Source organism: Brachyistius frenatus, unplaced genomic scaffold (assembly GCF_029030835.1).
Source record: "Brachyistius frenatus isolate BFR_SWC_R1_liver_20210118 unplaced genomic scaffold, ASM2903083v1 Contig_99, whole genome shotgun sequence".
Lineage (NCBI taxonomy): Eukaryota > Metazoa > Chordata > Actinopteri > Embiotocidae > Brachyistius > Brachyistius frenatus.
The window spans coordinates 1257241-1284297 of record NW_027210698.1 but is presented as its reverse complement, the minus strand read 5'-3'; the positions used below and the strand labels follow the sequence as shown (position 1 = coordinate 1284297).

The following is a 27057-nucleotide window of genomic DNA, read 5'->3' as shown; positions in this document are numbered from 1 at the left end:
GCCTTTTATTAAGGAAAGAAAGAAAGAAAGAAAAGAAACCTGATGCTCAGAATGACAACACGCCGCCAACACTCAAAGTAAGCCAACAAGAGTTTGTTTAGAAAAAGAAAAAAAAACAAGTTAAGAACATGACCGAAAAGAAAAAGAAAAAGCACAGTGACTTCAACTCAAGTGTTTTCAAACTTTGGTGTTAATACAAAAAGATCGATGTGTGATTATGAGTGAAGTGATAAACTGTAAGGAAGCACAAAAAAAGCGCGCACACACACACGTACACTGATAGTAAAGACGAGACCTGACGGATTTCTTACCAAAGGCAAGAGAGGGACGTTACAGATCTGAAAGGAAAAAGGAACATAAAGCTGGATACGACGGGTAATATGCAACTCCTCAAACAAATACTGACAAAATGTAGGTAGAAAAATATCACAATGATACAAAGGACATTTTCAGAGAAAAGTAATCGTTGAGAAGAGTCGACAGAACGCTTCCTTGAAAAGGACATTGCACTGAGACCATCGTAATGAGCTCAACACTCATCACCAACACAAATGCTTACGTAGAAGAATGACAAATCTTTAATATGTCTTAAGGAGCAGCAGCCTTTCAACTGGAAAAAAGGTTGGAAATTCTGAAGTAGTGTCTTCTTTAATATAACACCCATAAACCAAGCAACACAATCCCTATATGGCACCACAGAGCTTTGTCCATGCTTCACTTCACTGTGAACCCACCTGAACCGTATATGGTCTACATATACAGCCGAGCTGTTGCGTGAATACTAAAGAGACGGCGCTAAAACGTGGAGATGGAACCTTGGAATCGATGAAGGAACATTGCTTTGTGCCTCCGCGGGCAGTAAGGCTTCAATGCCACGATGGGGTTCCTCACGGTCCGTTTGCGGCGTCCCTCGAGTGTTTCGTTTAGAGCCGGACCCGTCAGGGTGGATGGGTTCAGGACTGAGCACCCAGCTGTCGGCTTGGAGGGCGTCCTCTTTAAACTTTCTCCCACTCAAAAGCCGTTACTATGGCAATGTTGCTAACAACGCATCGTTGTTACGGAAACAGACGAGGCAACGTTCAAGTTGTTTCAGCGTTTTAAATTTGAACAAAAGATCATTCTGACACTGATGTTCGTTTTCTCCAAAAAGGATCAAATTATAAAATATATATGTCCAGTTTTTGAATCGAATAATGTGAAAAATGTATGTTTCAAGGTTCTTTCATTGACACTGAAAGCCACTATAATAACCAGACCAACTTTCCTGTGAATAAACTTCTGGTTAGCTTTGTCAAATGCTATGGAAACCCCCCCTCCCTCCCTAACCAAACAGCTGGGATGGAAACTCCCCCTGGAAAAAGGTTATTGCCATGGTAGCTAATGTTGCAGCATTCGGTTTGCTGGGCTCCTCTCAAACGTAGGCACTGAGGTGAAGAGCAGTTAGAAAACAAACAAACACAAAAGAAGTCTGGGAAGATAAACACCCCACGTGGTCTCCTTTGGTTTTTACACCAGGGTTGGACGAGGCCTGGCCGTCGCCTCATGTAAATCAGGAAAGTGGTGTGATTTTAACACTGTCCCGACTGGATCCCCGCACTAAGCTCTATTCCCTAAAGACACTAATGTCATGAAAAAAAAAAACACAAAAAAAACATGGCACTCGACCCATTTGCTGGAAGATCCCAGACCATTTGAACAACAACAACAACAACAACAAGGACGCCTTTGCAAATGTGTACAATTTTAGAGAAAGATCATCCCATTCAGGGTGAAGCTGCACCGCTCGTGTGCCGACAAAAGAAAGCTAAAAGCTAGCTGTCTGATGAGCATAACATCTGCTAACATTAAAAACAAAACAATGAGTTTGACATCTACTTGTCAAAAGAAAAAAAAACTAGAAAGCTATAGTTACAACTAATGGTTTAACAGTTTTGAACTCGACCCCCGGTAAAGATATGAAGCCTGTTAAAAAAAATATTTTCCTTATTTGGCAAATAATAAAAAGAGACTGGGGGAGTCACGTGACAGAAAAATAAATCAAACACAAAGAACTACTGTACTTGCAGGTGGGATGTGAAGTTCACTACTGCAAACGTACTCTGCCTGAAACAAATGAACTAGCTCTAAGTTAAATGAAAGCAGAAAGAAACAAAGTCACATCTATATAATGGCACAAGCATACTGGGAACAACACAGGAATACTGAGACAATTTCCCAGATGATCAAAAAAACAAAATTAAAGTGAAGTCAAACCTTTATATAAAGATACTTCTGTGTCCACTTTAAAGCATATCGTGTGTGAAAAGACTGTAGTACTCTGGAAATATGCCATGTACAAAATATTTCCCCATAGAAACAACATTCACACAAGGCACTTCATTCAGTAAGAAAAGAGAATCACAGTCCTTTCTACTACCAGAAACTGCCTGCATAGCAACAATATGAGGACAAAATCTGTTCAGACTTTTGTGTGTGACCACAAACGAAGTCTCGGACAAAGAGATGTTGGGTTTTTTTTTGTTTTGGTTTTGGTTTTAAAATAAGCACTTCACCAAATAGTAAAACTTTGATTTGAAAATAAAGACCAGAGTTCGTTCCTCTTAGTATTTTGTCCCAGATATTATCAACTTCTCCTTATGCTTTCTGGTGTGTTGTTTGTGAGACACAGTGCTCCTGGGATATGAAGTGTTTGTTTGTTTTTTCTGATGGCACTCAGAAGGCAGCCAGGTCACCAGGAGATGAGAGCAGAGACAGGGTGGACATGAAGGTTTCCACAGTGAGACTTACTCCGAGGCGTCCACCTCCCCTCTTGGGGCAGACGCAGGAGGGGGGTGCGTGTGGGAGGATCTGCCTGAGTCTGAGAGGTGTGGTTGTAGAGGGGTGGGGGGGCAGAGATCGACACGAGAGGAGGATGGAGAGCACAGGCGGCGCCGTGGTGTGTCCTGCTACCTGCCTCTCAGATTCTGCAGGACTCCGTAAACCTCTTCTTCTTTGCTGATTCCCTCAAAGAAAGGCAGCAGGTCCAGGAGTTCTGTGTCATTCATGTCGTCGAACCAGGACTGGACTGGGACCTGGGAGACAGGAGACAGGAGACACACACTTCACTTTTCCATCAGTAAGACTTTCTCTTTCAGACTTACCGCTGCGTTTAAACATTTGGTCGGAGCAAAGTTATCAAAAAAGAACTGAATGGGTTTTTCAATCATTTGAACCAGGGATTAAATGGATTAAACATACTTTAAAGAGGATCAGTTACTTACTAATGAATAATTTAGTTGTTTTATGGTCATTTTGTTCTATCAGTTTATAAGTGGTTTGAATTTTGTGCATTTGTTTTGTGTCTCGTGCTGTTGGTGTATTTTATTGTTGAGTTTCATGCATTTTAAGAGGCACATTCTAGAAATGATATTTGCTCGGCCATCACCAACTTGTTTTTTTTGTTGTTTTTTTTGGAGCCAGACGTGATTGTATTTGGATGGGAGCGTGGAGCTGAGAAGGAGTAATGAGTGGATTTATCAGAGAACCCGAGGACACAGCGGCACTCAAGCCTACCTGCAACCTATCTGCTCTCCGGGTATGTTCATCTTTATAAACCTTCTATGGTAGTAATGTGTTCTTTTTCTTCTTCTGTTGTTCCTCTTCATAGCAGCTGGCAAACAGATTTTAGGTCCATTATCGACACTTTCCAGTAGTAGTAACAAGTTATTATCAGGCACCGGTGCACAAGGGAAATATATTTTATAAGGCAAGACAATGCATTAATTATAATTTTTTTTTTTTTTTTTTTTTTTTTTACAATTTAATGACTTCCAAAATTTTATAATACTAATCCATAGGTAAAAAAAAATACTCCTCTCATGTTCCCTTATTAGTTTTCAGTGTGCACGGAGATTTTAATAGCCCTGTTCTACAGCAGGTAGAACATTAAAGGACATGTATTTACATTTTTCTGTGAAGGCAGAGAGGGAGGAGATGAGGACATGCAGCTTCACTTCTATATTTAAAAAAAACTTCTACCATACAAAAAAAAAAAAGTTTTTTGAAAATATTATTGTCCAGAAATTTGTCGTCATGTTAAGAAAAGTAAACTAGTATTTGAGAAAAACGATGTGAATATAGAAACACGGGGAGGCTGACGGATGCAGCTCTGACTGTAACAAATATATTAAGTTATTAAGAGATTATTGAGGAACTTACAGCATTTTCTGGATGGAAAATGTAAGAGGCGGGGGAATTGTCAACGATGATAACGTTGCTGAGCTCTCGGCCCAGCCGGCTGAGGTCTTTCACGTAGTTCCCTCGGTGAAAAACGCAGGATTCTCTGAAGAGCCGCTCTCTGAACACGCCCCACTGGTCCAGCAGGTCTGCCACAGGGTCTGCATACTGTCCGAGCCAAACACACAAGCACGTTACACTGCCATAAATACGGTTCCTAAATTTCACTGCCAACAACAGCAACAAACATAATGGTGCTATTTGAGTTTTGCTTGTTCTGAAGCACATCTGTCGGGTCGTACAACTCAACTAGAAACAGAAGCACTTGCTAAATGCTACACTACTCAAAGCACGTTGTCCTTCATAACTGTGTTTACCTAACAGGGAAGATGCCTCGGGAGATACTACTCTATCACACAACAAAGCACCGACTCCTAGCTTGGAAGGCAGTACGAGGAATTATTTAATACTACAGAAGTATTAGTGACGTAACACGGTTATTTCGGAGCCTCATTCATCCCACTTACCCACGCAATATTGGCTAAGATACGAGAGAGACAGATGCAGAGCGAAGCAGAGGATGTGTGAAAATTCAGGGTGTAGGATGAAAGATGAAAAGCAGATGGAAAGTCATAAATAGAAAACGTTGCTCATAGAGCCACAGGTGTCCCTGGTTTGCAACCAAAACCACGTCAGAACAGGAAGCGCTTGTGAACGCACCTTGGCAAGACTGGCCGTAAAGAGCACACATTCGAAGAGCTCTCCCATCTTTTGAAGAAACTCGTCCACGTGGGGTCTTTTCAGCACATACACCTGCAGGACAGATCACAAGCTTTAGACCAGGTCCAGTGTCAGAAAAACACTGGAAGTACAAATTCTGTGAGGACAACAGCAGTAAAGCAGCTCTAAGACGGCAGGATGTTGCACACAAGAACACGACTGAGAATTCCTGCTTCTCACATCAAAACCTCCTCAGCTGGTCGACACCATCTCACTGACGGTTTCGATGCTCCCTCTCTTGGCCCAGTGGCTGCCACCCAGTGCAAGTAATCATGAATAGGCCAACCAGGATACACACAGCCTATCCTGGATTACTTGAACTGGATAACAGCCAAGTTTCTTCACGGTCTTCTCATAGGAACACAATGGAATAATACAAAAAAAAGAAGAAGATCTATTTCACACACAAACATTTTTTTTTATTGGTTGCGTGCAATACCTGATGAACGGTACCATCGATCTCCACTGGGACAATGAAATCAGCATTACTGATGGGCTGTGAGGAGAAACAACACAACAACTTATTGGTGCCATTCAAACTGTTGGTGCAGTACCTGCACTGACCAGCAGAGGTCCTGCTCGTAACACTAAAACTCAAAATCACAAATCAAAAGCCCAACAAGAAGAAAATAATGAGTGTCTCTATTTTTTGGACAAACAGCCCTCTCCTAGATGCAGTGATGGGATCGTCCTCACAGAAGTTAAAAAGGGGGTCTACACACACGATGTTTTGAAGTGTAATAAAACCTTTCTACTTCTGCACTTTAGAGAACTTTTTACACATGATAATGCTTATTAAGGAGAAATTGTATGAACTGCAGCTGGTTGCCAACATGAGGCTGGCCTTCTGTCTTTCCTGTTACAATCCTGTACTTAATCAGGAATGTAATATTGCCATTGTTCTTTGTACAGCACATCATCGGCCACCTGCTCCTCTCGTTGCTTTGTTTACACCGTAATATTACAGACCCTAAACAGCTTTGACGCCATTTAAATTATTCGCTGAGCTTTGGATATGAAGACAAAGATGAAGGTAATGATACAATATGTATTATTCTCAGTGCAAAGTGCAAAAGGAAAAGTCACTTGTGTTTTTGGCTACACTGGGAAGTGATATTTTTTGATTTCCATTTACAAACTGCAGCTTTTTTTTAAAGCCAAGAAATAAAAAATAGCACGGCCGCTGGTTGGTTTAAAAATGAAAAGCACTAGACAACTCACACTAAATCAGACATCAATAGTAAACCTAAATTTAGGTTTTAGTCTCTTCTCACCTTAAATGAGCTGTGGACGAGTGTTTCGTCCAAGTCGATCACCACACACTTTTTGCCATAGTCAGATATTTTCATCTCTGGCAGGAGGTATTTGGCTGGTGGCTGCAGGGAGGACGAGGCGCATAATGTCAGATACACTGATGGACAGTGACAGGATATGAGAGAGATGGACAGGCAGAGATAAACAGAGAGATAGAGAACACATGCTTTGCAAAAAGCAATGTGTAGGGCTGAGCAAAAAAAAAAAAGGAACCATGTTAGGACGGAGCATTTTCATGAGCAACAAAGGAACCGAGATCGAGCCGCGTCTAAAATGATGAGTTAAAATAAACCCAAAGCTTCAAAACGACACCGTCTTATATTCCTCACCAGTGGACATCCTCCGGCTGCAGCCAGAGACTCAGAGAAAGTAACGCTATCTTAAATCCCCACAGATCTTTGTCCCATCTGTGGAGATTAAATGAAACTTTTCTTACAGAAAAAGGCCATGCAAAGGTTAGCGGCTGCTGCAGAGAAGTTTTAGTCTCAATGAGATCACTCAAACTTAAAGCTGCTAAGTTTGAAAATGCCAACTTTAAATGTATGTATGAACATGATGCGATGAAGTGACGTGTCTCAGTGCAGGAACAGTGTCGTGTTAAATTAGATGGTCGGAGCTACATACAGTCACTGATCTGACCAACTTGTTGGCCTGACCACAAATTACCAGATCACATCCAAGTCCAAGATGAGTTAGTTTCAGCTCTTTGTTGAGGACACAAACCTAAAGACTAGGAGCGAGTGTGGATTTAATTCTGCATAATTCAACTGCATGGATAAGTAGCACAATAAATGGCTTTACTTCTTGCGTTGAAGCGATTAGCTGAAAGTTTGAAACTTGAAATTGTTAAGACAATTAGTGTCACAGTATTTTTGAAACCATACAAACCACTGAGTGTCACTCATGCAGATCAAGCACTGAGGCTTCATCTAAACCCATAGGTGCACATAACACGCTCCACACAGTCAGAGCTGCGATCGGCTGAAAATGAACCGCAGTACAGTAGCAGAGCTCGAGCTCTCTGAGGAGCGCTGGAACCCACACAGACAGGATGTGCCAGCAGCAGCCCACTCAGCCTGCATGCGAAAAGAAAAAGAAAAAAAAAAGGCAATACATACACTAGGGACAGGGATGACCTCGACCTGGTCACACTACAATACAGGAGAGATAGACACGCACAAGGTGAGGGGTAGGAAGGAGAACAAAAAACAAACAAAACGGAAAATAGGGTCCACAGAGATAAAACAAAGAGACAACGCTATTCACGCAAACAGAAGTTTACAACAGATGAAAAACACCTGCAGACTAATATTTCTGGAGTCCGATTAGCGTGTTTAGCGCCGAGGCGGCAGCAGCTCACCTTGGGAGGCGAACCGTTCTCCTCGATAGGTGGAGGCAGGGAGCTGGTGTTGGTGTTGGCGGCTGGCGGCTCCACATTGTAGTCGCGGAAGCAGCAGAAGAATGTGCTGAAGATGCTGCGGCTCCTCTGCTTCTTGAGGCTGCTGTTTGACTGGGACGCTGTCAAAACAAAAAAAAAAAGAGGGGGTGGAATAACGCAGGGTAAACAAGTGGATATGAAAACGGATGTTCTACGGTGAAAACACTGCAGGATGAAGCTGTGACGTGTTTACGTTTGGTGATTGGTGATGCGAAGGTGTGGATGCTGCTTGAATAACAGGGAACAAACTCATCACAGTTTTTTCCTCAAGTGACCACAGTGGATGGAGCGACACTGTGTCACAGCGATAGGTGACACCTTGACAGTGTGATTAAATGGCATTGGTGCTGGTTTGGTTGACCAGACATGGCAGAAGCACCGATCAGAAAATAACTCGGCTGGTCGGGTGACCTCATCAGTCACACACAGGGACAGTTCAGAGAATACGCCGCTCCGGTTGCAAATCGCCCCTCATTCCTGGACCAGGAAGCAGGGCCTAAATCAGACGCTGGACTTTTATTAATAGTGACAAGTTGGAAGCCACACACTCCCCCCTCCTCCTTTTTCCTCTCTGTTGTGGCTCCCGTGACCCGATTGGCCTGGGAGCCTCCATTTTAAAAGCTCGCTTACGTTTCCCTCCCACGTTTCAGCTGGCAGGTGAGTGACTGAAGCAGCCTGGACATGCACGAGAGAGGAGGAGAGGGGGAGGTGGGAGGTCCTCAGAGCCCACAGAGCCTATACAAGGCTGCATTCCTCTCCACCCATTAGTCCCCCTCCCTCCCGGTAACCCCACCAGAATGCTTTTGCAACTGAAGACCAGTGAAGAGCAAATAGCATTATGTCATGTCTTCTGGCATCTTGATATTTTGCCACTTTGTACTCCTGACCTTAAATAATATCCATTAGACATGTGTCACAGGAAACACTGGGCCAGAAGAAAAGAAGCTAGTACACCAGCAGTCAAGGCAACAAACTTTACACAACCCTTACAAATATAATATTATAATCAAGATTGGACTGTGTTTTTCTAACGAAATATTTATTTTGCATCACATAATGTGATGTTACCACACAATCAGTTTGAAAAAGATGAATTCAGTGCAATATCATTCATGCAGAAAAGGTATCAGACACTGAGAGCAACGACATGTCACAGCTACTTGAAACACTCCCCAGTATCTCTCTTTATTTCCTTCTATCACTGACTTCCAGTAATGCTAATTAAAGCTAAAGCGAGGGCATGCTGTGCTGGGTATTTAGACTATATCTTATCAGTGTCATACACTCCCTCACTCAAACACAAGTTAAGCACAATATGCATCCATTAATTTGTAAAATTACATTAAAACTGATGACTCTAAGCAACTTCAAACCAAAGCACTTGTAATTTCTGATGTTGCTAAATGTTTTCAGAGTATAAAAGGGACCATGTGTCCCATTCTTCTGGAAAATACCAAACCTTTACATAACACGGCAACAACCACCAAATACCACAGCAGTAAACTGATCTCGAGATTTGTTTGGGAATATCACCAGCATGAAAATATACGATTTCTGAAGCAGTTGGAAACAATCCCAAAGAAAAATGGACCACATTGTTCCTTATGTTGTCCTTTGTTTTAGTTGGAAAGCAACGCTGCAAGATGATCATCCTGGACCCAATAAGCTTTGTTTTCATCTAAAAATAACCCAATCAGCACCACACAACTTCTTTTTTTCTTTTACTGGACTTTGTCTTTTCATTTCAGCTGTGCTCTGTGAATCTGGGACAGGATGGCTGTTGTCAGCTTCCTGTGACTCATCACTACAATCAGCCACGGTAATGATTCCTGCACAAAAACCCTCAGAAAGTTCCACAGGACGACTCAGTCATGCACAGAGCAGGAGTGGGTCTCCAACAATCACCTGGGGGTGGATAGAGGGTCATAATCACTAATGACAGGGTCAACTCTGATGAATTAATTAAGGTTCTAGTTACAGCTTTCTCAGAACAAGCTCCAAGCTTTCATAACACAAATAAAAAGATAAGCATTTATTGGTTGCTGCAAATTGTTCCCCGTGTAATATAAACACACAACAAACCTTGTATCTGTAGGCGTGACAACAGTTATAACAAGAGGTCTGACTGAGAACAGCGTACCGAGAATCAGTCACCTGTCTCTAGAGCTGAGGAGTGGATGTTGTATCTTGGACTCATAGGTGGGTCTGGGACTGCTGACACATCATGTTGCCTTGGATAAAGGGTTAGTCCGGCACAATGAGAAGCTTAATGACTCCCACACTGCCTGCAATGTGCAGTGCAGTGCAGTCTCAAAGCTTTCCATTTTCCCCGGGTGATGCAGTGAGCTTCACTAAAACTCTTTCACGAGGACTAATTTTCTACAGGTCAATATGTTCAGTCAGTGTAGACACTCACCAATTGAGTTAATCACCGCAACTTAACTCCAGACAAACTCTACTAAGCCGATCTGTAAATGATGATGGTCGGCTTCCCATCAGCGTTCAAGACACGTCTCTTTATTACAGCAAGAAAAGATGTGTGAGGAAATGGAAGCAGTGGCAAAGGACCACATGGTTGATTGTTGATGATTTTAAAAGCCACACATGAAGAAGAACACAATTTACGGAGCAACACAAACAGCTGCATTCACAACCTCAAAACACAACATTTATCAACTTTGAGGAATTTGTATTGACGCATTTTGGCTGCAGCACAGCGATCACACCTTAAAAGGTCCAATAGTTCACACTTTAACATGCGTCTTGATATTCAAGAGAAGATATTTTTGTGGTTTTAAGTGCCACAGATTATCTCAACATAGCTTTACATCTCCTCTCCGAAGTGTCTCCCGAGTCTTTAAGGCACATTGATATCAACGATCCTCTCCTCCGATTGGCTGACTCTGTTCTTGGGGTTTGTGGCTTGCTAGCTCAGCAACAGAATGGCCACTTCATGTTTTCTTCCACATGAAAGGATGAACACTGAGCCGTGCTGAGGACGGACATATTGACATGAACTTACAGAAGTTCAAATGAATACAGGCTGTGTGCATTTCTGTGTGGACCAAGCACTTTGCCACTTTTACAGTATTTATATATAGCGCCTAGACCTGATATATAATCAAAAAAGAAATGGAAATCTAAATTCATACAATGTGGGAACTTTAATTTCCACCATTAGAGGATCTCTGCCATCACAACCAATGTTATAATAACTCTAATAATTACAGGTGCAATATACATAAAAAATGCCAATGTAAAAAAGAGAGCCACCAACAAAATATAAAAAAAATGATTGAAACACGTTATTCTTTCCAAAAACCGCTGTTTTGCTTCAGTTATTATTAATTCCCAACATTATTAAAAGTTATGCATTTTAAACAGGGAACAATATGCAAAAATAAATTAATATATTTTTAAGAAGACTATATAACAAAGCCTTTTAAAAATAAAACAAGAAATGTACATTGTTTCAGAAATATTGTCCTTCTCATTTCCTTAATCAAGGATATTGTTTTTACAAATTTTGCAAAACACGTGTAGTCCTCACTGGACGTCAGCACACATGAATTAATCTTCAAAACCATTTTGGATTCGATGACTAGAGCAAAGTATTTATCATAAGGGTAAATGGTCCATGTAAGACACATATCCAGCTCACAGATGCTGAATATGAACTGATTAAGATCCAAGTTCAACAATCTCAACAGAGGGATGACTTTAAAAATGGGAAACCCTCGACATCCTTCATAATACCAACAAGAATAAAAACGACCCACTAGGATCACTGCCTCTTTGTTCTCATTCTGTAAATGTACAGTTGTTTTATCCTAACTAAAGCTTAGTATGTCCGTCAGAATGAAGAAAATGATCATTGTCATCGCTGCAAGTAGTTATACTTGGCCTCGAGGTCAGTGGTGCCCCGGCCAACAGGGCAGCAAGTCTATATATAGGCTGCTGCTTGGCAGCCAAACCAGTGCAAGAGGCAGGCACATGTCGTAAGACGGCCAGTAGAGCAACATTAAGAGCAAAGGTGGTCAATTTTTGTCCAGACAGTTTGGAGCCCGTTCAAGCAACGGAAGACTACCTATTAAATTCCTCTAGGACAGCTGGTGGGACCTTAAGTGATTCACAATAGATAAGGAGCAGTCAAGTCATTGGTCCACTGTGTTTTGCAGTCAGGGAATGAAGCAAAGAAGCCTGCTGGATACTCTGATTATGACAAAGTGTGTAGAAATATTATATCTGGTAATTTGTTGTTGTTGTTTTTTTTTTAATTCAGATCTTTTAAAATTCATGTTCATATTCCAGCACATCACTGTGACCTAAAAACTCAACAAATGCTGTTTTAATATTGTGGAGAACAAATGGGAGAAAGGACATGGCCATGCAGTTCCTATAATGATGCTAATATTTGGTTTAGCCTCAATGAAGAATTCAGTATGACTCATTCTTAAGAGAAAATTGAAGCAGTGGGAAACAAACACCGAGATCACAGCTTTACTTCCTCCTGTAACTCAACTGTGTCCGGCTACTCCTTCAGTCAGGCCAACATTAAGTGTTATTTTCATAAATCACCCCGACGCACAACAGTGAATTCCTGCCGAGTGTGCGAGTGCTGCTACTCAAACTCCTCTGTTGTTAAATAAATTCAGATCACACTAAATATTACCAGAGTTCAGTAAATTACAAGACTTCCCGAGCAGGCTTGCTGTCTCTGACCGAGATGTGCTGAATCAAAGACCTGGATCAAAGAATGAAATATTAAAAAAAAAAAAAAAAAAAACATTCGCAGATTCTTGGCCCTGATAAAAGTCATATGACATACAGTCGACCTGTTACACAACAAATCCTGAGCTCTAGACAACAACAGAAATATTTCACTATTCACTTACTCAACAAAAATATGAACTAAACTATGAATCTTTCTATTATTTGTGTAGACTAGAAATAAGGACAAATCCACGTCAAAAAGCCAAAATGTGGCTACGTTTACTTACAATCTCTGACCAACAGCTCAAAAGACCAAACTAAATATCTAATTTACAAAGAAAATTATATATCTGCTTTTATGAAGACATAACACTGTCTGGAACATTTAAACCCTTTTAACCATTAACAGATGAATTTTCCTCTTAACTAACCACTTTATCGACTAATCATTTCAGCAGTACTCGTACTTTATGACCCTAAATGACTTTACTGAAAACTTTTTTCCAGGACAATAACACAACCTCTGAGCACCAAAACTCAGTTCAACTCAAGTGTACTGATTTGGTTATGCATCAGGTTAATATTGTGGATAGCAGCTGGTGCATTGTTTACCAGCACCTCTGTCAAGGCTCCAGGTGGGCTGATAGTAATTAGAGATGTGAAAACACTGCAGATCCCCGGTTGTGGTTTCAGTGTTTTAGATGGTAGCTCTGAGGTTTTTGTTGTAAAACGGTAACACACAGTTAGACAGGAATGTCTCCTAGAAAAGTCGACCAATTGCAGGTTCACGAGAACATTGTACACAGAGTCAGACTACGAGACAAGCTGAACAAACCAACTAACCAAGCCACCGTAGTGGCTGCAAATTTGTTTTTACTGGACTACTCGATTAATGGCAACCCAAAGAACCATCACTTGGTCAATTGATGATGTGCAGGCGTTCCTCTGTTTGGCGACTGAGAAAGGGAAAATGACATCATCGTTTCATGCAGCTTGCTATTAGAGCCCGACCGATTTATCGCCTGGCTGATTTTATCGTCTAATATTGGCCTATCACAGACATATCACCATGACAAACAGCTACACTGAGGGGGCACAATCTGCAAAAGGGGATATAGGAATCCAGAAAAGTACCTGGTACCAGAACCAAGTCGAGTTGTACAATATGATAGAAAAGCTGCAAAATTTTGACATATAAAAAGGCCAAATAGTACCCATGTCTCTCAAACGAGGGCACCTTCATACTAAGTTCACTGAAATATAACATCAAGCTTTATATCATCCCTTTGTCATCCCACACCTGCGGTAACAATCTCCCTCAACCCCCACATACCTGCAATGATCATCTCCCGTGACGCCCACACATGTTCAGGTCACATAGGCTCCATAGTAGTTACTGAGGGATACCTTTGTACCCTCTGGGGAAAATGCATTGTTGTGTTTGAAAGGCACAAGTTCTCCCGTTACTGATGGTCTGACGTGAGGTTTGAGATGTGACACTAACACACACCCCACGGACCGCAGTGACCCGGAGAGTTTGCAGAATCAACGGACATCAGAAGAGGTGAATATCTGACTTCCGCTGCAGAGCTGGCTGAAAAGAGATTTAAATAAAATAAATAAAGATTTATAACTGAAGATCATAATAATGATTATAATTTGGATAATAGGCATTTTTGGTAGGGATAAGGAAAGAAACGTGTTATTATTAACGGGATTTTTTTTTTAATTTTTATGGGAGAATACATAAGAAATAGAAAATCTGAGATAAAGCAGCTTCAGTATTTAGATCCCAAACTAAATCAGACAGACTGATAACAAAGTGACTAAATCAGACAGACTGATAACAAAGTGACTAAATTAAATCAGACTGATAACAAAGTGACTAAATCAAACAGACTGATAACAAAGTGACTAAATCAAACAGACTGATAACAAAGTGACTAAATCAAACAGACTGATAACAAAGTGACTAAATCAGACAGACTGATAACAAACTGACTAAATCAGATAGACTGATAACAAAGTGACTCAATCAGACAGACTGATAACAAAGTGACTAAATCAGACAGACTGATAACAAAGTGACTAAATCAGACAGACTGATAACAAAGTGACTAAATCAAACAGACTGATAACAAAGTGACTAAATCAGACAGACTGATAACAAAGTGACTCAATCAAACAGACTGATAACAAAGTGACTCAATCAAACAGACTGATAGATAACAAAGTGACTCAATCAAACAGACTGATAACAAAGTGACTAAATCAAACAGACTGATAACAAAGTGACTAAATCAGACAGACTGATAACAAAGTGACTCAATCAAACAGACTGATAACAAAGTGACTCAATCAGACAGTCTGATAACAAAGTGACTCAATCAGACAGACTGATAACAAAGTGACTAAATCAAACAGACTGATAACAAAGTGACTAAATCAGACAGACTGATAACAAAGTGACTCAATCAAACAGACTGATAACAAAGTGACTCAATCAAACAGACTGATAACAAAGTGACTCAATCAGACAGACTGATAGATAACAAAGTGAGTCAATCAGACAGACTGATAACAAACTGACTAAATCAGACAGACTGATAACAAAGTGACTAAATCAGACAGACTGATAACAAAGTGACTAAATCAGACAGACTGATAACAAACTGACTAAATCAGACAGACTGATAACAAAGTGACTAAACAGACTGATAAAGTGAATAAACAGACTGATAAAGTGAATAAACAGACTGATAAAGTGAATAAACAGACTGATAAAGTGAATAAACAGACTGATAAAGTGAATAAACAGACTGATAAAGTGAATAAACAGGTACTTTTACTTTTTCTGTTCAACCATCGTGAACTTCTGGTTGGTGTCGTGATAAATAATCACGTGTACCTTCATAAAACGTGTGCAGCCGAACCTGAACACAAAACAAGTGTCAGTGTTTATAAGCGGAGACTGACGCTGCTCGTGTTGTATAATAGTATAATATTATAGTAATGATAATATAATAGTATAATAATATTATGTTAATATGTTAATTAATACAACCTCCGTTAATTGGGATAAAACCAAGACGCAGCGTCCAGCTAGCAAACACGCGTTAACGTAGTTTGCTAAGTTATCCGTGACCAGGCCTCTCTGGGGAACTTGTTGCGGACTTAAAGAGTGTATTTATTGATTTTAATCCACGTAGGTTCTCATGTTTTGAGGACTTTTCTCAGCAGGCAACCAGTGTCCGCGACCACAGCAGCTAGCAAAGCGCGAACTGGAGCTAGCGTCGAGAAAAGTAGTCATCCAGCTAGCAGGACTTGTTCTTACCTTTCTCCTGGTTAAAGGAAATGATCTCCTCCTCCTTGGGGTTGGACACTTGGGTTATTATGGACATGTGGTCCATTTAGACGAGTGGTTGTTCCTCTTTTGTTTCCCCACAATGTTATTCGCGCTCGCTTTTCGTGTGCTAGCTGTTGTTAGCCAGCTGGTCGCGGTGAGCGGCAGGAAACCGTCCTCTGACCCGGGCTGTCATCGACGGCTCCCCGCACCAGCACCACCGTCGCTCCGAACAAGTCTTGTCTGCGGGCAACACGGGCAGCGTGCGCGGCTAACAAAACAACAACAAAAATAATTTAAAAAAAACAAACCTCCGATGTTTGAAACGCTCACTAACTGAAGTTCGCCGCGTTAGCTCGCCGCGTTAGCTGCGCGTTCGCCGCGCGTTAGCCGCGCGTTAGCTCGCGTTAGCCGCGTTAGCTCCGGTCGTCAACAACGTGACGTCTGTAACGAGTCTGTGAACAGCGGAGAGCCGCACGAGGGTCGTTGGTGTCCGGAAACAACGCGCGAGTTGGTTCAGCGTTAAAGTTTGTTTGTTTTTAGGTAAATGGTTCACACGTATCTGCCGGTCCTACATTCACTGACTGTGCAACATGGAGGCTTTATGTGTTTGGAGTCGCCTCTGAAGCGGAGGGCTCCCGGAGAGGGAGGAGGAGGAGGTGGAGGAGGAGGTGGAGGAGGGGGAGGTGGTGGAGGAGGGGGCTCGCTTCTCCGTTACTCAACCCACGCAGCTGGCTGGACGCGTCTTCCTCCAGCTTCCTATCGACCTGTAATTACTGTTGATCACACGCAAACACAACTCTTTATTATCAGCATTAAACAAATTAAATATATATATATATATTTAAATGCATATAAATATGCCACTTAATGTAACTGTATGGTGAAGCTGTAGGACTGGACATGATCCCGAGCGAATACTTGATGTTTCATCCAAAAAAAACCTTTGATGTGCGTTCATTGCCTCTTGGTGGAGTTTTTGTTTTTGTTTTTGTTTGTTTTGAAACGCTGTAGCGCCACCTAGTGTCTAGATTAGGGGGATGCTCGACGTACACCCTGTGTGCGTAATGACTGAATACAGCCTGCATTTAGATTCAACCACATCAGTCGCAGTGTGTGGGGGGCTGGAGTGGGCGGCTTCGAGCCAGGTTACATTTTTAATTGTGTTTGTGTTTTAAGATATAAAGTTAGGATCACCTGGTGAGATGCTGTTTCCAAAGAAAAGAATACAAAACTATGGAAAAATAAATAAATCCTCAGATATGATTGCCTTTATGATATTGTAGCCTATTCTGATGCCAGTTATATAAAGTATAGCTTTATAAAAAAATAATAAAAAAAAAAAAAACTTCATCCAATAATTATAATTAGCCTACTTTCTGTTGCTGCCGTGTGGTGAACATGACAGATTTGCAGAGGCGTTTGTATTGTTGGCATGTGTCTAATCCATGATTTTGACTGGCACTTAAATAATGTCTTGTATACTGTAGATGCTGTTATTGACTGATGCAACTGATTTCCTCCTTATTTTTAATCAGTGTCCCAGAGTGTTTTTGCGCTCCAGTAGGATCTGATGGGCTCGGCGTGGACCACCCCTCGCTGCGGTGCAGTAGTGAAGGATAAATATATCCCCCCCTAATGCTTCTCCTCCTCCTTCTCCTCCTCCTCCTTTCGTTGAGTCCGCAACATCCTGACTGGCCGAGGCTGGTGATCGCAGGCAGCGGCAGCAGCAAACCCCCACAAGACGAATGAATTAGACAACCTGCTGTAAACCCGCTTTTATTTTCATATATTGAAGAGTCGGGCTGTAAACACTGCTGCCCTCATCTTGACAGTGTGAAGCGGATCCAAGGTTAGTGAAAACAAGTCTTTCTCTCTTTTTTTTTTAATCTATGGAAAGGGTTAAATGTAAGAGTAACCTTAGAAATCAACGTAAAAGGCCTGTGTGTTATCGCCTCTGTGTGAGTGGAGCAGTGAAACAGTAAACCTGAATTAGTATTCAGAGCGCTTTGCTGGAGTCCTGCATAGCCATGGTTACATCTCGGCATGGAGCTGCCACACTTAGTTAGTCCAACTCTTTTAACTTCAACTCAAAGTGCGCTACATGAACCTGACGCACACGCACACCTAGCCAGGCACCACATGCGTAATTCTCTCCTGGAAAGTGACTGGTTGTCTGTTTTCTCACTCCGATGCACCATTCTTGGTCACTCCAGTCAGTGGTAATAATTCTGTGGAGTGAGTCCCCAGCGCCTCTCAGATCACATAGCACTGCAGCTGCCCTGCTGCACAGCAGATCAACTGCAAGAGCTATAATAGGAAGGAGAGGTTGGGTTGCGCAGCTGACGGTGCTGATTCCGAGGAGCCAGAGCTCTGCAGTCCTATTTAAGTCACTGGTCCTGTCGATCCTAAAGGCTTATTAGTAAAATGCCACCTCCTTAAAACACCCTAGTCTGTTTCGGACATGAGGAACATGTGTTTATGTCTGTTGGCACATGAAATATATACATTCAGCCTAGTGTATTTCTGGGGATAGGTTTTTTTAATTGTTTTTTCCACAGAGGGCTGTACTTTAAAATGCTTTGTTGTCAAGGGGATCTACAGGATTTGACTGATATTGATGACTTATAGTCACATTTTGTGGTACTGATCCCACATTGTTGGCCTATTGTCTCAGAGCTAAAACTAAAACTTAACAATTTCCTTCAATCACATCAGAAAATCACCCTCAAAACATTGGATCAGTCTAACCTTTAACCTTTCTTGCTCATATTTTTAGACCTTTTTGCTTTGAATCTGCCTTCATTCATACTGTTTGCCCTCATTCAGGTCTAATATTGTGTGGCTGATTGCTTTTCAACCCGTCAGGCCTCCAGTGTACAGATCCACCATGGGGATCAAGGCTGCCCTCCCCAGATATGAGCTCTATCTCTACACAGCCGTGCTCGCCGGGGCCTTGACATGGGCAGGCAGTTGGATATTTGAAGCTTCAAGTGGTGAGTGCGAGGCTTGTCAAGAGAAGTCCAAAGCACAAATACGCTGTCAGTGCTCAGAGAGAGTTAAAAAAAAAAAAAAAAAAAAGCCAATTCAACACTGTCAAACAAATAAATTTCACCGAAAGAGTTGTAACAATATAAATGTATTATTAAATACAGTCTCAAAAAGCAAAGTCTTCATTTGTAACAGTGCTCTATTTAACCTAAAACCGTGTAGAAAAAGTTCATCAAGCAGATTAAAACAGACTGCCTTCCCCTAAGGGATCCTTGCATGTTCTTATTAATATGAAGACAATTCCACGATGGTCCACTTACTCTCTAATTATTTCCCTGCTGTAGATGTCTCATACTAAGTTACACAGAGCCAACTAATCCCAAACCCTTGATTGTGAAATAATGCACTTTTTTTTTTGCATGTATTCAGACTACAGCTTCTTCACGTACTGATCTGAATGGCCTGAGTGTAATGTGGTGACTGGTACTGTCCGTCACAGTGCGTGCTGTCAGATTGGCAGGGCAGAGTCCTGCTGTCAGCCATCATCTTGGCCTGAGGCTTTTTCTTCACTCCCCGTCTCTTGAAATGAACATTTATGGCTGCTCCATCTGTGGGCATTAATAATGCTCAGGTCTGCATGCTACAGTAGCCCTGTAGACTGGTAATAGAAGTCTGGCTGCTTTCCCAGAAGTAAGAGGCTTTCCCTGACTGACCCTCACATGCTGATATCCTTTTTCACAGCCATTAGTGTAATCAGGCAAAGCTGGAGGAGCTGCTGTGGGGGCACGTGCCAATCACATTTGTTGCTGAGCACCGAACGTCCCAACGTCACCACTGCCTTTATTTTAGCTTTGATTTTTACAATGTTAATTTTAGTTGTTATTATTTTTCTTTATTATTTCTGTGTTTTGCTCAGGTCACACAGTAAACTAATCTCCCACAACAAGATTATTACGAGTAGATATTTGCCTCAAAAATAGAAAGCCCCGCAATAAGTGTATTATGTAAGACTTGATGTTATCAAATGGACCAAATGTCCTCTAACACCTGAAATATGCAATGAAAATAATCCAACAGCTCAAACTGTGCTACCTGCGGGACCCTTTTCTTACAGAGGTCTAGTACGATGATTTAAAAATGCCCCAAAATAAAGCCGGGACTTAAAATTCCCCAACATTGAGTCTAAACAATCTTCTGCCAGGATTTCAAATCCGTTTGCTTTATTGATTAAACACATCTCAGCATGCAGAAGTTGTTACATTTTTTTTTTTTTAATTTTTTTTTTGGGGGGGGGTTTCTCTTCTTTATTCAGATAATGTAAACAGAAAGGCCTTTAAAGAAAGTGTGAAACCAGGATGGCATTACGTTGGCAGGAAAATGGTAAGTTCCTGTCTCATACGTGTTTTTTTGTTTTTTTTGTTTTTTTACAGAAAATGCCATAAGCGAATGGCTGTCTTGTTGTACTAATACATTTTTCTTTGCCACAGGATGTTGCAGACTTCGAGTGGGTGATGTGGTTCTCTACATTCCGCAATCATATCCTTTTTGCTCTCATCGGTCATGTGATCTTTGCCAAGATATTTACTCTGATAGCTCCAAAGGTGCGTGCATGTGTGTGCGTCTTGTAGGGAGAGTGTGAATGCTCATGAGATAGCGCTGCATTTTGACTCCATACGGGTAGAATTGCACATCTCTTTTGTTTGTATATACTCTGGTGTATTTATTTATTATATATGTGTATGTGTGTGTGTGTGTGTGTGTGTGTGTGTGTGTGTGTGTGTGTGTGTGTGTGTGTGTGTGTGTGTGTGTGTGTGTGTGTGTGTGTGTGTGTGTGTTTGGCACTGGTGAATGAACACAAGCTTTGCTCCAATCATTCAGGCCAATCATTAGATTTTATTCAGTATGTGGTACAACCCCGTTTCCAAAAAAGTTGGGACGCTGTGTAAAATGTAAATCAAAACAGAATGCAATGATTTACAAACCATGTAAGCCCATATTTTTATGAAAATAGACAACATGTCAGTCTCTCAGCAGTGAACATGGGGAGGGGTTCATCACTGTGAAAGACTGCGCGGGCAAATAGTGCAACAATCTAGGAATAATGTTGCTTAACGTAAAATTGAAAAGACTTTGGGGATTTCATCATCAACAGAACATAATATCTTTAAAAGATTCAGAGAATCTGGAGAAATCTCTTTAATCTTTGGGCTCTCAGGCGCCACAGTATTAAAAACAGACACAATTCTGGAGTGAAAATCATTGGATGGGCTCAGGAATACGTCCGAAAACCATCGTCTGTGAACCAAGTCATTGCTGCATCTACAAATTCAGGTTAAAACTCCGTATCCATGATGATCCATGGTGATAAAACACGACTAAGGAGATCCTGAACTGTTCACTCCAGCAAGTGGTTTCCTCAGTTCCCAGATGTTTACAGAGTGTTGTAAAAGAAAGAGGTGATGCAACACACTAATAAACATTTCCCAATTTTTTTTAGAATGTGTTGCTGACATCAAATTCAAAATGAGCACGTTTTTCAAAAAACATTAACATTTCTCTGTTTCAGCATTTGATATGTTGTCTTTGGTATATTTTCAATTAAATATGGGTTTACGTAATTTGCAAACCATTCTGATTTTATTTACATATTACACAGCGTCTCAACTTTTTTTGAAGCGGGGTTGTATACATATATATCACGCATTGTACTGGTGTGTACAGTAGGCCTTGGGCTATGCAAATACTTCAATTCAGTTAAGTCAATGAAATGCTATTCTATTGTACAGAGCAAAACAATTATCATACTGTTCCTGTATTTATACCCCAAGGTCTAACACATTATTGACTTGATGCATGAGCACGAGTTGCATCCTGTTAGACTGAGATTTTATGGGAGTGATTCTATTCTGTGAATATATTGACATATTTAAAACTATGTTTTAAACATGTTTTCTGTTTTGTTTCATGCTTACAATGAAGATTGGTATAGATGGATGTAAGGTAACATTAATAAACTTGTGAATTTTATATCATTTGTCATGTGTTTCATTTAACCCATCGATACCTGGACAGATTTTCTATTCCACGCATTTAATCATTCCATCCTAAAGTGTATCCATTGTTAATGGTAGTAACACCACTCTTCATACTGTATGAGTTGCATTAAATGTATGAATACTTTTAAAATCTCTTGTCCTGATGTCCCGCTGATGCTGGCCCCTTTTTTACCCACAGCACAGATCCTTGATCTTTGGTGTGTACGGTGTTTTGGCAGTCCTGGTGACGATGGGCTGGACCTTCATGGCTCTGGTTCTTTCTCACTGCATCATACTCTACAGCGTTGCTCTGGTCAAGAGAAAATGGATGTGCTTTGCTGCAGGCCTGTGCACGCTGGCCTCCATCAAACTGGAGCCCTATAACTCCTGGCAGGTAGGTGGATGACTTTAGATTTCCACTGAAGGCTCTTATGCCTGATTTTAAATGAGTTGTGGGAATTTAAAGGACAGGTTTGCCTTGTGGTATTGTCAAATTTATAGATAAAGAAAAGCATCAATATACACTATACAGAACACACATGAAATTATGTTTAAGCATATCGTGTCATATATATTAATTTACGCAAATCATATAATAAACATACAATTCTATGAAATAAATTTTGCCACATAGTTTTCCACATACACTAGTGTGATGTTTCCCCTGCAGGAAGCGCTGGTGACCGGTTCTTTTGACCTACAAGACATCCTCTTCTATGGAGGCTGCGGCTTCAGCATCATGCGCTGTATGAGTTTTGCCTTAGAGAACTGTGAGAAGAAGGACGGCAATTACAGCTTCTTTGACCTGTTGAAATACAACTTCTACCTCCCGTTCTTCTTCTTCGGACCCATCATGACTTTTGACCAGTATCATGCCCAGGTGAGGTCTGAAAAGTGAGCTATCTGTGCTATTTAGTCGTCACTCATGATGGCACATTGAATAAGAATCTTGTGTAAAAGCCACACACAAGTTAAAGGCCTGGGCAATGACAGAAAAATAAATGTTTTATGCCCATTTACACTTTACTTTAAATTACTTTAATCTACTTTTCATGCGTCGTTGCTCTAAATCCTTTTGAATTTAATTTTAAATACTTTTTTGGGCCTAACCTCCATCCAGCCATGGTTAGTGATCTATTAGTGTCATAACTATTAAGTCATTGAATTACTTCACAATTTAATTTGATCTATTGCATATGATATACTGGGATTGCCCTTTATTCTATATGACTTCTAGGTTTTGTTCCACAGGCTAACAGCACTCAGCTGACCCGCAAGGACAGGGAGATGTGGAACATCACCACCAAGGCCTTGTTGCATCTGGGAGTCATTCTGGTGGTGGATGTCTTCTTCCACTATCTTTACATCCTGACAATACCCAGTGACATGAAGCTGGTCTCTAAGCTCTCTGACTGGTGTCTGGGTGAGTGAGTAACAATTAGTCTTGTATACCTCATTCACTGCATGAATACATGGGTCTGGCGACACTCTATTAAGGATTGTTTCCAGTCGTTGCATCCTAATGAGCGGAGACCTCGGGTTCATTTGGAAAATTCTGGAGCAGCCTTTAACCAATTGTCATTGACCACCATATACTGTATGCTGTGGCAGAAAACTCTATCACCTCGACCATTTTTGGAACTCTTCAATGTCACTTTACTTAGCCACGCCCACTGGTCCCTGATTGGTCTGCCCTTCAAAGTGGCAAACCTTCATGTGAACAGGATTTCCAGACTGTAATCACAGTAAAGACTCGAGCTGCGAGCGATCGTCAGGCAGATTGAGGTGAACCTCAACCTTCTCCCAATACAGGCTTTTTACTCTGTACTTTGTCACATGACTTCTGTCTTGGATGATCATGTGTGTGTACTTTTCAATCCCAGGTGAGGCAAAATGTGACACCAACACAGTATCCTCTAGTGCACTGATGAGTGTACTGTATTACACACGTTACTGTGACACCGAAATGGCTATTTCAGGAATTTTGTTCTTTGTCGAGTTTTAAATAAATACTTGAACATTGCAACAATTTGCAAAATATAATGTTACTACTGATTATTCACAATGTTTTCATGTGGCTTTGTAATTGAACATTATAACAGTCTGATCTGATAAAACTCCTCTATTGTTCCCCGACATTTGTCTTTTGTTTATATCGCTGCACAGTCACTACATCAGAGAATTATCAAACATGAACCTTTAGTTGAGATTTAATGACCAATGTGACTTTTTCTTTGCAGGTGGATTGGCTTATTCCAACCTGGTGTATGACTGGTTGAAAGCAGCCGTGATGTTTGGTGTCATCAACACTGTGGCTACCCTGGATCACCTGGACCCTCCTCAACCTCCCAAGTGTATCACCATGCTCTACGTCTTCGCTGAGACGTACGTGTGACTCACACTAATTATGTGCAACCCCAATACATCGCTGTGTAGTTTCTTTTGCTCGGCTAAACCTTGAAATTGTGTAAAAATATTCACACAAAGGAATATTTCTGTCTTTTGCAGGCACTTCGACAGAGGCATCAATGACTGGCTGTGCAAGTGAGTGTTTGGATTTAAATTCTTTGGTTTAAATGACAGAATCTGGTAATAAACGTTGATTCTGATCCTTTCTGTTAAAATTTTACAGGTATGTTTATGACTATATCGGTGGAGATCATGACAAAATCTTTAAAGAACTGCTGGCAACCATCTGCACTTTTGCTATCACCACCTTGTGGCTGGGCCCGTGTGAGCTGGTTTACATCTGGTCCTTCTTCAACTGCTTTGGCCTCAACTTTGAGCTGTGGGTGGCCAAGTTCTTCTCCCTTCCACCATTTTCTACCATTGAGGTGAGAAATTATAAAGACCCCCTTTCAGCAGATGTATCAGGCTTTTAGTGTCAAACTGGCATTTTATCAGCAAGTCCTCCAACCATAGACTTTAAAAAGACTTGGGGTCTAAAAAGCTGTGCCAATTTGGAAGTGCCTTAAAGGAACTGAGGACCACCGAGTGCCACCAGGGACTGGCTCAACAGTAAAACTATGGCTTCATCTGACACCTATTCATAAACTTTTTAATCTTTCTTGAAATACTGTCAATATTTTTTTCCTCATGTCTTGATGATCTCAGTAGCTTTATTGAATCCTTCTGATCAGTGTCCTGGTGGTTCCTCTAAAGGAAATTCCATAATCAATTAGATATTAGGCCTCAAAGAGAGGTATGCTTTGGGCTGTGCCTGGTTTGACTGAATGGGGTGCAGTGAGGTTTCAGGTAAAGGCGGGCATGCACATTGTTATTGGGTTCTCAGTTGGATCCACCTCGTTCCTCCCCAGCTCGTCCAAATGTGGTGCAAAATTGCCAGACTGAAGGCTTGGAAACAGTGTTACACAAACCAGTGGGTGATGTCACAGTGGGATGCCACTTGCCTCCAACCCATACGACCATATAAAATGTTTGTTCCTACCCCACTGGAGTTTAACTTAGTGCTACTGGTTTACCTGTGTGTCTTCTTTCTCATTTCAAGGGTGCTATGGGTGAAGGCATGTCACGCAGGATCCGTGGTGTGTTCAACGCTGCCAACTTCTGGGCCATCATCCTCTACAATGTTCTCTCCCTGAACAGTTTGGAGTTTGCCAAAATGGTGGGCAGAAGACTGATTTTCAAAGGTGGGGAACCACAAGAGTGTTACATAATGTAAAATAAGGCTTTTCTCTCAGATCCAGTCAAAATGAGAAAAACACAGAAAGATATCAAAAGCAAAAGCATCTCAGGGCGCTTCATCCTCCAGAGATCACATGACTTTAGCGATGCTCTTTGTTGCTTTGTGTCACACAGGATAAAAGGGTTGTTCATCTACTCAGCACAAAGAGAGCCGCACTCCTTTAAAATCTGACTTTTCTGTTCTTACGTCTTCCTCTTCTCCCCTCCTCTTCCTCTTTTGATCTCTCTGTGTCCGTACTCTTTAGGTTTCCCTCTGTCCACCCTCTCCGTGTTGCTTGTGACCTACTGCGGTGTGCAGCTGGTGAAGGAGAGGGAGCGTCAGCAAGCCCTGCTGGACGATCCAGAGCCGGTGAAGGCAGCAGATGGAAAACAAAAGGCAGAATAATCAGAGTTTCACAGACTTCATGGTCAACAGGTCCCTCACATGGTTCCGCCCTCAGCCTTGTGAACTATACCAGAACCAGACTGTAACAGCCAGTCACCAACTATGTTTTTCACAAGCCGGTGTTTTTGCTTTTGTCTGTCAGAAGCAAAGGCAAAGTGAAATGTCCTCAAGTGCACTTGCTGGAGATAACCGCCACGTCCTTTGGCACAAACCCATTTTGTATTTGTTCTTTATCTGAACAAAAGTTTGTTTAGCACATCATAAGCTTGCCAAAAAAAAAATCACAATGCTATGCCTAACACTATATATAAGGACATACAGTATTATTAAGGAGCCTCTTTGCTCTGTGTGGTTTTGTCCTTTTAGATTTTTCTCAAATTTTGACATTCTTACTTTTTTAAAATCTTCATCATTGCTGTTCATTTTAGTCAGATGGTGTCTTAAGGTTGCTGTAGACGCCTTCGACCCTCATCATCAGTTTTTAATCATGCTGAAAGGGTTCAAACTTGGAAAAACTTGAAATCATGTTGCAACAAGCAGAGTGCAATAAAGAAAACTATCAAAAGGTACCATGGAGCTCCTCCACATAGCTTGCAGATGATTGTAATGTACAGTATATTTGCTCTACTGTCACAAAGAAAAAATACAAGTCGGATAGTCGACTGTATTTTACTGTTGAGAATGTATTACATCTCTTATGATGGTAAATAACTGAATGTAGTTCAGTCACTGAGAACTGCCTTCTTTACTCCGCCCCCATCTTGACCACTGGAGATTACTGTAGTATTTCTGTACCTCCGTCCTCTCTCACATGATTCAGGCCCTCAGTTTGCTATGAAAGGCAGCAGGCCCAGCAGGGAATATGGGTCAGTGTTATTTTGCCTGTCACCAAAACCTGTTGTGAGTTTCCAGTGCAGCTGGCAGGGAGGAGAACTTTATGGGTTTTATCTAAAGGTGTTCATTTCAAACGTTTGACTTGAAATAAAGTTTTGTTTCATCCAGAAGTGACACTTCCGCGATTCAGTTTGTTGTGCTGCAGTATGTGGAGAGGATTAAAATGGATGTGTTGTTGTTTGTTTGGATGGGTGAGCATGGTCTGCATGAAAACAGTTTAATTAATTTTCTTTGAATAGATATA

At 41.2% G+C, this 27057-nt stretch overlaps 2 protein-coding genes across 7 annotated transcripts; one reads left to right on the top strand and one right to left on the bottom strand.

Annotated features, from left to right (window-relative positions):
* Positions 1-1315: 1315 nt before the first annotated feature.
* On the bottom strand, positions 1316-16435 carry LOC138628395 (CTD small phosphatase-like protein). 2 transcript variants are annotated; one of them, XM_069711422.1, is made up of 8 exons: positions 15795-16435; positions 7670-7827; positions 7428-7460; positions 6270-6371; positions 5435-5491; positions 4936-5028; positions 4198-4383; positions 1316-3071 (listed from the first exon to the last, which is right to left on the bottom strand). In XM_069711422.1, the coding sequence occupies exons 1-8, from the start codon at positions 15868-15870 to the stop codon at positions 2946-2948; spliced, it is 831 nt and encodes a 276-aa protein (XP_069567523.1). In that variant the 5' UTR covers positions 15871-16435; the 3' UTR covers positions 1316-2945. The 2 variants fall into 2 exon arrangements, with proteins under 2 accessions (XP_069567523.1, XP_069567524.1); XM_069711423.1 differs by lacking the exon at positions 7428-7460.
* Positions 3402-26929, top strand: hhatla (hedgehog acyltransferase like, a). Of its 5 annotated transcripts, none has more exons than XM_069711416.1 (13): positions 17353-17655; positions 18633-18799; positions 20107-20174; positions 20282-20395; positions 21774-21794; positions 22029-22223; positions 22500-22709; positions 23081-23252; positions 24070-24214; positions 24338-24373; positions 24462-24663; positions 25338-25479; positions 25780-26929. In XM_069711416.1, exons 2-13 carry the CDS (start codon positions 18694-18696, stop codon positions 25917-25919), a joined length of 1551 nt encoding a protein of 516 aa, XP_069567517.1. In that variant the 5' UTR covers positions 17353-17655; positions 18633-18693; the 3' UTR covers positions 25920-26929. The 5 variants fall into 5 exon arrangements, with proteins under 5 accessions (XP_069567521.1, XP_069567517.1, XP_069567516.1 ...); XM_069711415.1 differs by having other exon boundaries at positions 17355-17655; positions 18672-18799; XM_069711418.1 differs by lacking the exon at positions 21774-21794 and having other exon boundaries at positions 17356-17655; positions 18672-18799.
* Positions 26930-27057: the final 128 nt, after the last annotated feature.